The sequence below is a fragment of the Cebus imitator genome, unplaced genomic scaffold (assembly GCF_001604975.1).
Source record: "Cebus imitator isolate Cc_AM_T3 unplaced genomic scaffold, Cebus_imitator-1.0 Scaffold15, whole genome shotgun sequence".
Taxonomy (NCBI): domain Eukaryota; kingdom Metazoa; phylum Chordata; class Mammalia; order Primates; family Cebidae; genus Cebus; species Cebus imitator.
The window spans coordinates 9,477,543-9,491,783 of record NW_016107330.1 but is presented as its reverse complement, the minus strand read 5'-3'; the positions used below and the strand labels follow the sequence as shown (position 1 = coordinate 9,491,783).

General features: G+C 40.4%; 1 protein-coding gene across 1 annotated transcript in view; it reads left to right on the top strand.

Annotated features, from left to right (window-relative positions):
* UBR4 (ubiquitin protein ligase E3 component n-recognin 4) overlaps window positions 1-14,241 on the top strand; it is a 144,202-nt gene that overhangs the window by 6,682 nt on the left and 123,279 nt on the right. Inside the window, exons 2-11 of the mRNA XM_037730827.1 lie at window positions 1,392-1,489; window positions 3,426-3,529; window positions 4,223-4,352; window positions 4,470-4,609; window positions 5,092-5,194; window positions 5,329-5,470; window positions 5,888-6,012; window positions 9,295-9,419; window positions 10,316-10,375; window positions 10,474-10,664. Coding sequence (XP_037586755.1) covers window positions 1,392-1,489; window positions 3,426-3,529; window positions 4,223-4,352; window positions 4,470-4,609; window positions 5,092-5,194; window positions 5,329-5,470; window positions 5,888-6,012; window positions 9,295-9,419; window positions 10,316-10,375; window positions 10,474-10,664 — 1,218 coding nt within the window. The remainder of the gene's footprint in view (window positions 1-1,391; window positions 1,490-3,425; window positions 3,530-4,222; window positions 4,353-4,469; window positions 4,610-5,091; window positions 5,195-5,328; window positions 5,471-5,887; window positions 6,013-9,294; window positions 9,420-10,315; window positions 10,376-10,473; window positions 10,665-14,241) is intronic.

Here is a 14,241-nt window from a genome sequence, read left to right as displayed (position 1 = left end):
TTTTTTTTTTTTTTTTTTTTGAGTTGGTGTCTCACTCTTTTGCCCAGGCTGGAGTACAGTGGCACAATCTCTGCTTACTGCAACCTCTGCCTCTCGGGTTCAGGCGATTCTTGTGTCTCAGCCTCCTGAGTAGCTGAGACCACAGGTGGGGGCCGCTACACTTGGCTAATTTTTGTATTTTTAATACAGACAGGGTTTCAGCATATTGGCCAGGCTGGTCTCGAACTCTTGACCTCAGGTGATCCACCTGCCTCAGCCTCCCAAAGTTCTGGGATTACTTGGTTGAGCCACTGGTTGCAATGTGCCCCACCATAGGTTGATACTTGTTGCTGAGGATTGACTCACTAAGGAAACTATTCAGCCACATTGTTGTTCTTTTCATTTAATAAGATACATTTTAGTCTTGGCTTCACCTTCTTGTGTCATCAGTTGTGGATTAGCACCTAATTTGATAGAGAGAATGACTTTAAATGTATCCAACCTTTAAACTAGTTGGGCTCTAGATTTTTTGAGAAGAAGGCATTTCCCCAGCTAAGGATAAGGGATGTGGTTAAAAAAGAACAAAATCACTGACTCTGTTGTGATCTTACTTTAGTCTATAGTCAGGGGGTTAGGGTAGGTGGTGACTCTGGTACCCAGTGAATTTTGGATTTTAGCACTGATCATATGATTTCTTACCTGGAATTGTTGATTCCTTTTAAATTACTGCATTATGGGCCAGCCTTATTTGGTCTGAAAATTGGTTACTTTAATCTGTATTACCACTAACAGTATATCGAGTACTCTGGTTTACCCTTTTTGACCATCAGTAATAAAGGCATATTAGCGATTGGTCCTTGCCAGTCAGTAATGTAGAACTTATTGATACCCTCTTAGGTCTTTACTTGCATTTCATTAGTTCTGCTTGAGTTTGAAAATGTTTTCTGTTTTTTAATCTCTGCTTCTTACTAAGCCTCATGACCTTGAATGAGATATTTAATTTTAATTCTCTGTGCTTCACTTTCCCAATCTTTTTTTGAGACAGAGTGTCGCCGTATTGCCCAGCCCAGAGTGCAGTGGTTCAATCTTGGCTCACTGCAATCTCCACCTCCTGGGTTCAAGCAATTCTGCCTCAGCCTCCTGAGGAGCTGAGACTATAGGCACGTTCCACCACGCCTGGCTAATATTTGTATTTTTAGTGGAGATGGGTTTTCACCATGTTGGCCAAGCTGGTCTTAAACTCCTGACCTCACATGATTCAACTGCCTCGTCTTTCCCAATCTTGAATGGGAATAGGATGATGATACTACCTACCAGGTAGTAAGGATTAAATAATGTAATATCCATAAAGGGGTATCTGGCACATAGTAAGTGCTAAGTAGATGCTGGCTGAATTATTATTATTTTTGCAGTGAATCAGAAATCCTGCACCATGAGAAGCAGTACGAGCCATTCTACTCATCTTTTGTTGCACTTTCCACACACTATATCACAACAGTTTGCAGTCTCAGTAAGTATTCCGCTCTTGTCACTCCCTTCCGAGGGCTTGTGAATAGGGGGATTGTTTATCCTCTCAATAGAGTATCTGAAAAGTTGTTAATGAAATCTAGGTTTTAGCACTCCTAAGCCGGTCACCCAAAAGTGGAGACAACTGTTAGCCAGGATGAGGCTCCAGAGATTCCCTTATAACCAAGTAGAATTTTAAAACTGCTTGCCTTGGACACCTGCTTTATAACTATTAAGCCAGCTTCCTTTTCCTTCTTAATCCAAAGCATTTTATTGATTTCTCATGTAATTACTGGTGTGTTAATTCTTCCTGGGGGGAAGGGGTGGTGGTTACTGACCTCTGGAGTTAGCAACCACTAACCAAGGCTCTATTCCTTGTTTGATTTTGGTGAGGATATGAATTCTCCTTTGTGTTCTCTGGTATATGAAGGGATTTCAACTTGAGATCTCCATTTCCTTCATTTTTTTTTTACCCCCAAAATGGCTAAGCCCTACTGTACATTTCTGAATTTTTATATTTTCTAAAAATCCTAATTCAAATAGTTCTGAAGAATTCCAATTGTTTTAATTTTGTTTTTTTAGAGACAGGGTCTTGCTCTGTCACCCAGGCTGGATTACAGTGGCGTGATTATAGCTCACTGCAGCCTTGAACTCCTGGGCTCTAGTGATTCTCCTGCCTCAGCCTCCTTAGTCCTTGCTGGGACTGCAGGTGCAAGCCACCATGTCCAATTAATATATTAATTTTTTTGTAGAGACAGAGTCTCCCTCTGTTGCCTAGGCCAGTCTGGAACTTCTGGGCTCAAGCAATCTTCTTACTTTGGCCACCCAAAGTGCTGGGATTACAGGCAGGAGCCACCACAAACTGTTTATTGGAATAGTTTACTAAGCAAGTAAACTGAAAGGGAACTGTAGAGTTGCTGAGTAATCCTTTAGTGTCTATCCAATACTGTTTATTACAGGCACTGGATACTGGTGGAAGAATCAAGTTTAGCTTGGAGAAACTTTATATAAGGAAGCCATTTTATTGTTTTAAATTATACCGAAAGATTTTATTCATTTATTTATTTATTTTGAGATCGGGTTATGAGACTACCTTTTTGTATTTTTGGTAGAGATGGGGTTTTGCTATGTTGGCCCAAGCTGGTCTCAAACTCCTGGGCTCAAGTGATCCACCTGCCTCAGCCTCCCGAAGTGCTGGGATTACAAGTGTGAGCCTCTATGCCTGACCAGGACTTCATTTTAGAATCCATAGAAAGGAGTGGTAGTATTGTTTAGTGCAAGTTTGTCCAACTCACTCCTGAGGGCCGCAGGTGGCCCAGGATGGCTTTCAATTTGGCCCAACACGAATTCATAAACTTTCCTAAAACATTATGAGCATTATGAGATTTTTTTTTGCCTTTTATTTATTTTTTTTTTTTTAAAGAGCTCATCAGCTATCATTACTTTTAGTGTATTTTATGTGTGGCCCAAGACAATTCTTCCATTCCAGTGTAGCCCAGGGAAGCCAAAAGATTTCACATTGCTGGTTTAGTGGTTAAGAGCATAAAGTCTAGAGGCTGACTGCCTGGATTTAAATCTAGCTATGTGACTTTGGTCAGGTCATTTAGTTAGCTGATCTGTTACAAATGAGCAGGGGATAATACGAATATTTGTTCATAGAATTGGTTTAAGAATTAAATGAGTTAATACATTTGAAGGGCTTGGCACTGGTGTGATGTAAGTATTTCCTATTAAAATTATCCTAATTTTTAGTAAATATGAGATAAACTGATCTGATAGTTATTGATGTCAAAATACCTTTGTTTGCCCCTTGGGTTTTTGGCTCCGAATAATTGTTTTGATATTGGGAATGTTGGATATAGAGCTCAATACTTATTTTGCTTGATTTAATGACCAAGGCTGAGCAGTCTGAAATTGAGTAATGTTTATTACTTTCTCAGTTCCCCGGAACCAACTCCAGTCAGTGGCAGCAGCCTGTAAAGTTCTAATTGAGTTTTCTCTCCTGCGTCTGGAGAATCCAGATGAGGCTTGCGCTGTGTCCCAGGTAAGAGTGCTGGGCCCATTTCTTGCCCTTATTCTGAAGCACTATTGTGATTGACTAGTGGAATAGAGCAGAGGTCAGTGAACTTTTTCTGTAGTAAGCCAGATAGGAAATCATTTGCAGGCCATATGTTATCTATTGCAGCTAGTTAACTGCCTTTTTAGTGTGAAAGCAACTCGAGATTAATATGTAAATGATGAACGTGGCTGTGTTCCAGTAAACTTTATTTACAAAAACAGGCAGTGGGTGAATTGGAACTGTAGTTTGCCAACCTCTGGTACATGGGGTTACAGAGTCTTCTCAAGGATTGCACATTACATACCTACAGGGGCCAGGTAGGTAACAGAAAATGAGCAAAGCATGCTAGTTGAGAAGATTGCAGCCCCAACTAAAGGGGCCAACCTCTTTGGCTGTAGCTCATTACTGCCCTGCAGGAATGGAGGTGCAAGGTTGCTATGCTGTGAATTATTTGAGAGCGAGAAGTTTGAATTTGCATGTGAATCTTTTCATTCACTTCAAATAAAAAAAAAATACTCTGAGAATAATAAGACAAATCTGCGAGCTAGGTATGATCTAAGGACATCAGCTTGCAGTCTTTACTTCAGTTTACATGAACCTAAATTTGGCCCTGTGCCAGTTAGAATTTCTCAGAGTAGAATTTTATGAAAGATATATTTGCATTTGTTTTCTTTTCAGAAACACTTGATTCTCCTAATCAAGGGCCTGTGCACTGGCTGTAGCCGACTAGATAGAACTGAAATTATCACATTTACAGCAATGATGAAATCCGCCAAGCTGCCCCAAACAGTGAAGACACTTTCAGATGGTGGGTGTTCCTTCTGCAGACCTGATGATATGGCCACCTCCGTGCCACCTTTTCTATGGCACCTTTGCCTTCTAGTGGCACTTTCCTTAGCCCTTTTTTTGATTTTGTATTTTACAGTGGAAGATCAGAAAGAGCTGGCCTCACCAGTAAGTCCTGAGTTGAGGCAAAAGGAGGTACAGATGAATTTTTTGAACCAGCTGACCTCAGTTTTTAACCCTAGAACTGTAGCATCACAACCTATCAGTCCACAGACTCTGGTGAGTTTCTTGAGTCAAATGTCTTCTTCTCTGTAGGATTTCTTAAGATGAGAACACTAGGGGAGAAAAAGTAATGTGTTTTATGTTTGATATAAAATGATATACGTGTCTGTGGGACAAAACAAATTGAGGAATACAAAATAAAACAAGGAAAATTCACCGTAACTCCTTCTGTCCACAGCTATTACTGTTTTGATGACTATTCTAGCATTCTCTCAAAGCACATAAACAAATGTGAGGTGTATGTACAGTTTGCCATATAAAGGCATCACTCCATACTAGTTATAGAACATTAATTTAAAGCTGCATATTTTTTTCCCTCCTCTTGGGAATGTAACCTATATTTTTTCCAACATTAGTGAGGAATTTTCCCTTTGTTAACTGGGAAGCCTAGAGAGTATCCATGCAGCTGCTGCTCGCTATTGACGGTTGGTTTGGTGAAGAGATAATAGTGTCTTGATAGGCCCTATGTTTCTTTTCAGGTGGAAGGAGAAAACGACGAGCAGTCATCCACCGATCAAGCCTCAGCTATCAAAACCAAGAATGTGTTCATAGCTCAGAATGTAGCTAGTCTTCAAGAGCTTGGTAAGAGTCCCAGCTGTTGTCAGAAAGCTGATTTCTAGGCTGTCAGAAATTCCTAAGTGTGCTTCTGTCATGTGGAGAAGTATCAACCATGAGACGAAGGCCTGTTTGTAAGGTCATGGTTTTCATTCATTTAGGTGGCTCAGAGAAGCTACTGCGTGTGTGTTTGAACCTGCCATATTTTCTGCGCTATATCAATCGGTTCCAAGATGCAGTGTTAGCTAATTCCTTCTTCATAATGCCTGCAACAGTAGCAGATGCCACTGCTGTTCGTAATGGGTAAGTTGCTTCCTGGTGCACATGCTTTACCTTTTTGTTATTGTTTTGTTTTGTTTTGAGACAGGGTCTTGTTCTGTCACTCAGGCTGGAGTGCAGTGGTGTGATCTCAGCTCACTGTAACCTCTGTATCCTGGGCTTAAGCAATTCTCCCACTTCAGCCTTCTGAGGAGCTGGAACTATAGGCATACACCACCATGCCTGGTTAATTTTTGTCTTTTTTGTAGAGTTGGGGTTTTGCTGTATTACCCAGGCTCGTCTTGAACTCCTGGGCTCAAGCAGTCCTCCCGCCTTGGCCTCCTAAGTGTTGGGATTATAGGCGTGAACCTCTGTTGGGCCCATGCTGATAATTTCTTTAACTGTCACATTATAGAAGGGAATGATTCTAAGAGACATTTGTCGATCTCTGTTATGTTCCAGCTTTCATTCACTGGTGATTGATGTAACTATGGCATTGGATACCCTTTCTCTACCTGTGTTGGAACCTCTCAATCCTTCTCGTCTACAAGATGTGACAGTCCTTAGCCTAAGTTGTCTGTATGCAGGTGAGAAGTTATTATGTCTGGTGTCATTTTCTCAGTCAAGCACAGATATACTTTCAGGAAACCATGAAAATCCTTCTGAATACTCTACTCATCCCCCTTTACTTCCTCTCTTTCCCCAAGGATCATCTAACATCGCATCAAGGTGAAATGAGGTCTCAATAGGAATCTTTGTAAATGGTCCTGTTGTTTCACTGCTGCCATTGTGTTATAGGCATATTTGGTTTTATAGTATGTGCAGACATTAAGTATTTACTATATAAAAAGGAAAGTGCCAAAGACTGATGGGATATTGAAATGAACCATGTGTAGTCTCTGCCCTCAAGGAGCCTATATTAGAGCAGCAAAGAACACATAGGGCTAAATAGTATAATGTAAAACAGAATGATAAAGGCAGTAAGAGAAATATGGAATATTTTGGGTACACAAAGAAGAGGGGAATTGAGTCTTGCTGTAACGTCAGGTTTGAAGAAGGCTTCATGGAACAGGTGGTATCTGTTTATGTTGATAAATGCGAAGAATGGTATTCTTTAAGCTTCCATAAAATCCCCTTTCTTCCTGTTGATCTTACTGCCTTTGAAGCAAGGCCTGACACCTGGTGTTTACTCTCTTTTAAGTTATTGTTAAAAGGACTTTTTAGTCCAAGTCACTGATCCTTGGCTTTAAGTTCCAAGACATATCATATCTCTAGTATGTCTTAGAAGTTACAGCAATTTCAGAAGTTTACTTGGTTTTGCAAGTGAGGATTTGAGTAGATTGTCTTGGAAACCTGACCTTGGGAACACCATGAAATTGCTGAGGTTGATCTCCCTACATTCTCTGAACAGTTTTAATTTGAACATCTATGTGTGAATAGGAATATAAAGACAAAGGCATCTCTGCCCTCAAGGACTTTACTGTCTTTTAGAGGGTATTAGTAAATTACTTTTGTAAGTAAAGAAACTGAGTGAGAGATGAGACAGTGCTTTGGAAGTTTAGAGGAGGGAGAACTCACTTTCAGTTGAGAAAGGCAGTAATCATGGAGGAGTTCTGATGTTGATTCTTAAGTCAGGTAGGATCTTGGCTTGGCTGTTTCTAGGCAGAGGCAAAAGCAGACAAAAAGTATCCGAGAGTCTGGAGTAATATACTCTATAAATCTGTGTGTGTGTGTGTGTGTGTGTGTGTGTGTGTGTGTAAGTAAGTGAGTCTGTAGGTTTTATGGCTGTTTGTGGGTGTTGTATAATTGGACAGAAAGTAAGACTCAATTAGAGATGCAGATGAAGTCATTTGGACCATATCCTGTAGATAGTAGAGACCATTAAAGATTCTGAGCTGTGAGAGGATCTGAGGTATATTTTAGGAAGAACATTCAGGCAGTAGTGTACAAGGTGTTTTGGTGTGGGGAAATGTTGGAGGCAGGGAAATTGCTTAGGAGGAATTTGCAGTCATTCAGGCAGCACCCATATAGGGCCTCAGCTAGGGCAGCAGCATTAAGAGCAGAAACTTAAGGATGCATGTGAGAATATGTTCTCTCCTGACTAATTTCCAGTATTGAGCTTCCTTGTGTTCTGCTGTTGATTTTGCATTTTTAAATTTGGGGTTTATTTAATTTGATTTCCATGGAACTTCATAACCCTCACATGGATCTCAGCGTGCTCAGTAAGTGATTAAAGTCAATAAGGACTAGAGATTCTTTAAAGATTCATAGTTGGATTAAAGATCCCAAAGCTGGTTTGTTAAAATTTGATGACTTGGGATTTGATTTAAGGAAAGAGATTTGGCTATGATGTCTTTGAGAAGTTCCAGGTATGGGATTTTTTTTCTATAATCTTAAAATTTATTTTAATTTTTTGAAATTACTAGATTTTATTATTTATTATTTAAGAAATATGGTCTTGCTATGTTGCCCAGGCTGGATTTGATTGAACTCCTAGGCTCAAGTGATCCTCTCACTTCAGCCTCTTGAGTCCACTGTGCCTGGCTGTAGATTTTAGTTTTAATTAATTAGTTAATTAATTTTTTTTTGAGACGAAGTTTCACTCTTTTGCCCAGGCTGGAGTGCAGTGGCACGATCTCTTGGGATTTGATCATTGCAACCCCTGCCCCTACCGGGTTCAAACAATTCTCCTGCTTCAGCCTCTCAAGTAGCTGGGATTATAGGCGCCTGCCACCACACCTGGCTATATTTTGTATTTTTAGTAGAGACAGGGTTTTGCCATGTTGGCGAGACTGGTGTCGAACTCCTGACCTCAGGTGATCCAGCCACCTTGGCCTCCCAAAATGCTAGGATTACAGGCATGAGCTACCATACCTGGCCCATTTATTTTTATTACTTTTTTTTTTTTTTTGAGACAGAATCTTAGTGTTTCAGCCAAGTGGGAGTGTAGTGGACCAATCATAATTCACTGTAGCCTCAAACCCCTGGGTGCAAACGATCCTTCCACATCAACTACCCGAGCAACTGGAACTAGAGGCATGTGTCACAACATCTGGCTTAGATTTTAATTTTAAAGCAGTTTTAGATTTAGAGTTCCCATATACTCCCTCTCCCCTATAGCTAGTTTCTCTTATCAGTAATACTTTTAATTAATGTGGTATATTTATTATTGATGAACCAGTATTGAGATATTATTAACTAAAGTCCATAGTTTACATTGGGGTTCCCTTTTTGTGTTGAACAGGTCTGTGGGTTTTGACAGATGTATAGTGTCATGTATCCATGATTGCTATATTGTACAAAATATATCCATGATTGCTATATTTCACTGCCCTAAAAATCCCCTTTGCTCCACCTGTTCATTCCTTACCCCATCCCTTGACCCCTGCTAACACCACTGATCTGTTTACTATCTCTCTAGTTTTACCTTTTCTAGAATATCATATAGTTGGGATCATACAATAAGCAAGATTTTCAGATTGGCTTCTTTCTCTTAGCAATATGCATATAGGTTCCTCCGTGTCGTCTTATGGCTTAATAGTCCATTTCTTTTTATTGCTGAATTAATATTCCATTATATGGATATACCATAATTTATCTGTTCACCTGTTGAAGGGCATTTGTGTGTTTTGTGTGTGTGTGTGTGTGTGCGTGTGTGTGTGTGTGTAGTTTTTTGCTTATTTGGATAAATACCTAGGAGTCTGGTTGCTGAATTGCATGGCAAACCTATTTATTCTTACTCTTAATGGCATTTATTTTAAGTAATCAAGTCATGGAATTGCTTGTGGGTGGAGTGTGCTTTTTTGTTTCAGCTTTGGTGGATTCTTGGGTGTACTCCATGGCTGAGATCTGTGCATCATCTTTTTCAGGTGTGAGTGTGGCGACCTGCATGGCCATCCTGCATGTGGGTAGTGCCCAACAAGTGCGGACAGGGTCCACGAGCTCCAAAGAAGACGACTATGAAAGTGACGCAGCTACAATTGTCCAAAAATGTGTAAGCCAAAGATCTGGGGATAAGGGAACCTTGATTGTTCAAATGAGGGTGTATGGCCAGTTCCATGGTAGAGGAAAGAATTTAGAGTATCTTCCACATTACTTTCCCTGGTAGTAGGTCTAAGATGTAAGCATCTAGCTTGTTGATTTGGTGTACTGGTTTTGCACAGGTGCTTTCCTGTCACTGTTGCCTCTGTAGAACACACTTGAAAGATTCGCCATTAATTCAGCATATATGTTTGAGGACTTACTGTGTGTCAGTATACTTTTTGGGGAATGCAGTAAACAGGAAAATTTTGGATTGTGATTAAGTGTGCTGAAACAATACATTATGACTGAAAGTGATCTGGGCCGGGTGTGTGGCTCACGCCTGTAATGCCAGCACTTTGGGAGGCTGAGGCGGGTGGATCACCTGAAGTCAGGAGTTCAAAACCAGCCTGGCCAGCATGGTGAAGCCCTGTCTCTACTAAAAATACAAAAATTGGCCGGGCGTGGTGGTGCATACCTGTAATTCCAGCTACTTGGGAGGCTGAGGCAGGAGAATCGCTTGAGCCTGGGAGGTAGAGGTTGCAGTGAGCCAAGATCACACCATTGCACTCCAGCCTGGACAACAAGAGTAAAACTCGGTCTTAAAAAAAAAAAGAAAAAAACAGTGATCTGATGAGCTGGGCATGCTGCTTTTGATTGGGAGGAGGGATGACTTCTGAGAAGGTGACATTTGATCCAAATGAAAAGAGGAAGTCAGCTCCATGTGAAGGTCAAGGGAAGTGTGATGGAATGGTATCATTTTAAAGAGGATACTGAACTCTTCAAGTCAAATTGATTTGGGTATGAGGCAGTATTTCTAATGAAATGTGTCAGCTTGTTCAGATTTTGTGTCTGTTTGATATTGTACAGCTTGAAATCTATGACATGATTGGACAAGCAATCAGCAGTTCTCGCCGGGCTGGTGGGGAGGTAAGAAGCATATCTCTGTAGCATACTTCCTATCTTGTCCTCTCTGAGATGTGAATCTCTCTGTGATTATATTTTTTGTTTTGTGCTTTTTACAACAGCACTATCAGAATTTCCAGTTGCTAGGTGCTTGGTGCTTATTAAACAGCCTTTTCCTCATACTGAACCTCAGTCCTACTGCATTGGCTGATAAGGGGAAAGAGAAAGACCCGCTGGCTGCCCTCCGAGTCAGAGACATCCTTTCTCGTACTAAAGAGGGAGTGGGCTCCCCTAAACTGGGGCCTGGAAAAGGGTATGTGTCTACTTGATTATAACTTTTATTTTATTTCCTTAATATATTATATTGACAAGGACCTCTTCATATCAATAGGAAAATTTGCCTTCCTACCTGGTTTGAATTTAAGAACTAAGACAATGATCATGATCTACTATCTCCACAGCATAGCTTTGTGATTTTTAGGAAAGTCACTCATTGTCTTTGATCCTATTTCCTCATCTATCAGAGGGAAAAAATATCTGTGTAATGTGTATTTCAGGAATTTTATGAAGTTCAAATCAGAAAAAACATGTTTCTGTCTTGTAAAGCTGGCTTGTTTGACTTGGAGTTGGGTACTTGCATGTGTAACCCATTAAGAAGGGAATATTATCAGAGCCTCCTGGTTTACTTCCTCCTATTGTTTTGATAAAATCTGGGAAATAATTACTGCTTGCTAGGAAAGAAGAGATATGACCAATGTGCTATTCAGGTTTCGTTTTCTAAGCCCAGGTATTTCTGGATTTTGTTTTTTATTCAATCTGTATCATATACTGGGCCCTTTTCTAGGCATTGAGGTTATAGCACTAAACAAAGTAATGTCGTTGTCTTTATGGAGTTTATGTCTGGAGAAACAGTGAACAAATCTAATAAGTAGATTATAGATAATCATATATAAACGTTGTGAAGAAAAGGATGTCAGAGTGAGGGGCCGGAGAGTTATAGGGGGTTTATATTGTATTATATATTTATTTTAAAAACATTTTTATTTTATTTTATTTTGACACAGAGTCTTGTTCTGTCGCCCAGGCTGGAGTGCAGTGGTGTGATCTCGGCTCACTGCAACCTCTGCCTCCTGGGTTCAAGCAGTTTTCCTGCCTCAGCCTCCCAAGTAGCTGGGACTACAAGTACGTGCCACCACACCTGGCTAATTTTTGTATTTTTAGTAGAAATGAGGTTTCACTATGTTGGTCAGGCTGGTCTTGAACTCCTGACCTCATGAGCCACTGTGCCTGACCTAAATTCTATTTAATTTTAATTTAATTTATTTTAATTTAATTTTATTTTTTTGAGACCGAGTCTCACTCTGTTGCCCAGGCTGGAGTGCAGTGGCTTGATCATGGTGCACTGTATCCTCCACTTCTCAGGTTCAAGCAATTCTCATGCCTCAGCTTCCCAAGTTGCGGGGATTACAGGTGCACGCCACCACACCCATCTAATTTTTTTTTGTATTTTTAGTAGAGACGGGGTTTCACCGTGTTGACCAGGATGGTCTCGATCTCTTGACCTCGTGATTCACCCGCCTCGGCCTCCCAAAGTGCTGGGATTACAGGCTTGAGCCACCGCGCCCGGCCACCCATCTAATTTTTGTGTTTTTAGTAGAGACAGGGTTTTACCGTGTTGGTCAGGCTGGGTCTCGAACTCCTGGCCTCAAGTGATCTGTTCACCTCAGCCTCCTAGAGTGCTGGGATTATAGGTGTGAGCCACTGTACCCAGCCCAGGGCTATTATTTTAGTTAGGATGATCCAGAAAGGGCTCCAAAGACATGATGTGGAGACCATATGTTAGGTGACAGAGATTCCCATGTAAGAATTTGGCGTAGAATTGTTCAGGTTTGAGGTGGAAGTATGATTGACATTTCTGAGGATCAGCAAGGTCAGTGTGACTAAAATAGAGAAACCAAGAGGGAGAGTGGTAGAAAATTAGGTCAGACAGGTAGCCAGTGGCCAGATCATTTAGGGCCAAGTGTAGTCAGTAACTGTTAGAGGGATTAAACATGGGAGAGATGTGACCTGATTTATTGGTGATCTGAGAATAGACTGCAGGGCATAAGACAAGAAGGAGGGAGAACAGTTAGCAGCTAATGTGTTATTCCAGATGAGAGATGAAGGAGCCTTGGAATAAGGTGATGTGGCAAAGACAGAGAAAAGAGGTCAATTTGGAATATGTTTGAAAGTTACGGTTGAAAGGATTTGCTGGTGGCTTGCATGTTGGGTGTGAAAAAAGATGACCATGATTTTTTGGCTTGAGCCACTGGGCTATATAATTTACTGATACATGGAACTCTTGTTTAGGAGTGGGTTGAGTGGGAGGAAAGGGAAGAAATAAAAATGTTATCTTGGCCATGCTGAGTGTAAGAGGACTGTCAGACTTCTATGTGAGATGTTGAGTAGAAAGGTGGATATGTGAGTCTGGCGTTTAAGGAAGAGGTCACATCCTGGACCACATTAACAAATTACCCTCTGAGCATCTTCTCTGTCCCAGGCTCTGTGTTAGTTCTGGAGTGCTGTGATGAACATAAAAATGAATATTCTCAAGAGACATGAAGTAGATATCCATACAAATATATCTTTTTTTTTTTTTTTAAGCAGAGTCTTGCTCTGTCACTCAAGTTGGAGTGTAGTGGTGTGATCTCAACTCACTGCAACCTCTGCCTCCCAGGTTCAAGTAATTCTTGTGCCTCAACCACCAACTAGCTAGGATTACAGGTGTGCGCCACCATGCCCAGCTAACTTTTTTGTATTTTTTATTAGAGATGCGGTTTTGCCATGTTGGCAAGGCTGGTATTGAACTCCTAGCCTCAAGTGATCTGCCTGCCTCAGCCTCCCAAAGTGCTGGGATTACAGGCATGAGCCAACTTGCCCAGCCATGTCCAATTATATCTAAGGGATTATTGGAATGGGACATTTGACCCAGCCAGGAACATCAGGGCAGGCTTCCCCAAAGAAATGCTAATTAAGCTGAAAGCTGAAACAGGTATTGACATGGTAGGCAGTAGATACTAGGCAAAGTAAGGAGGTAAGATTGTTCCAGAATAAATGATAGTTTTTGATTTTATGAGTGGCCATTTTCATTCTTGGCATTGCAAAGGGAAATGAAAGAATGCCAAGAAGCGTATCCTTAGAAGTAACAGTTACGCTTTTGAAAGGGCTGTTGTTTCTTCATATTTTAAAAGAATGCATGTACGTTGTGTAAGTGACAAGCCATACAGATGGGCATGAATAGGAAAGGTAAAAATGATCCCAAATTCTGCCACTCAAATTGGTAAGCATTCTTTCAGACATTTTTCTGTGCACATATAAAAAGTATGTAAGTTTACAGAAATGGGATCGGTATATATGAAATACTGCAACATGTTTTCAGTGACACTATTAAAATGTCAATTTTTAATGGCCAGTAGTATTCCATTATGTAAATATACCATAGTTGACTAATTCCCCTATTGCTAAGCACTTATTTAGATTGTTCCAAATGTCTTGTTGTAAAAAATTTTGCTTTGATAACTTCCTGAAATATAAACTTTTGGGAACTTAATTGTCGTCTTGGGATGAATTCCCAAAAGTACGGTTGTTAGGACAAAGGGCTCACATTTAAAAATTGGAAATGTTTTGTCAAACTACTCTTTAGAAAAGTAACGCTAATTTGCATTGACACCAACTGTGTGTTTATATGCCCACTTCTCCTTGCCCTCTTTAACACTGGGTATCATTAGTCTTCATGTTTGCTAATTATCTTAGGGGAGAAAATGCTCTGGTATTTCATGCATTTGTATTTCTTTGATTACTAGTGTGATTGTGTTTCATTTCACATATTTATTGGTCTTTTTTTTTTTTTT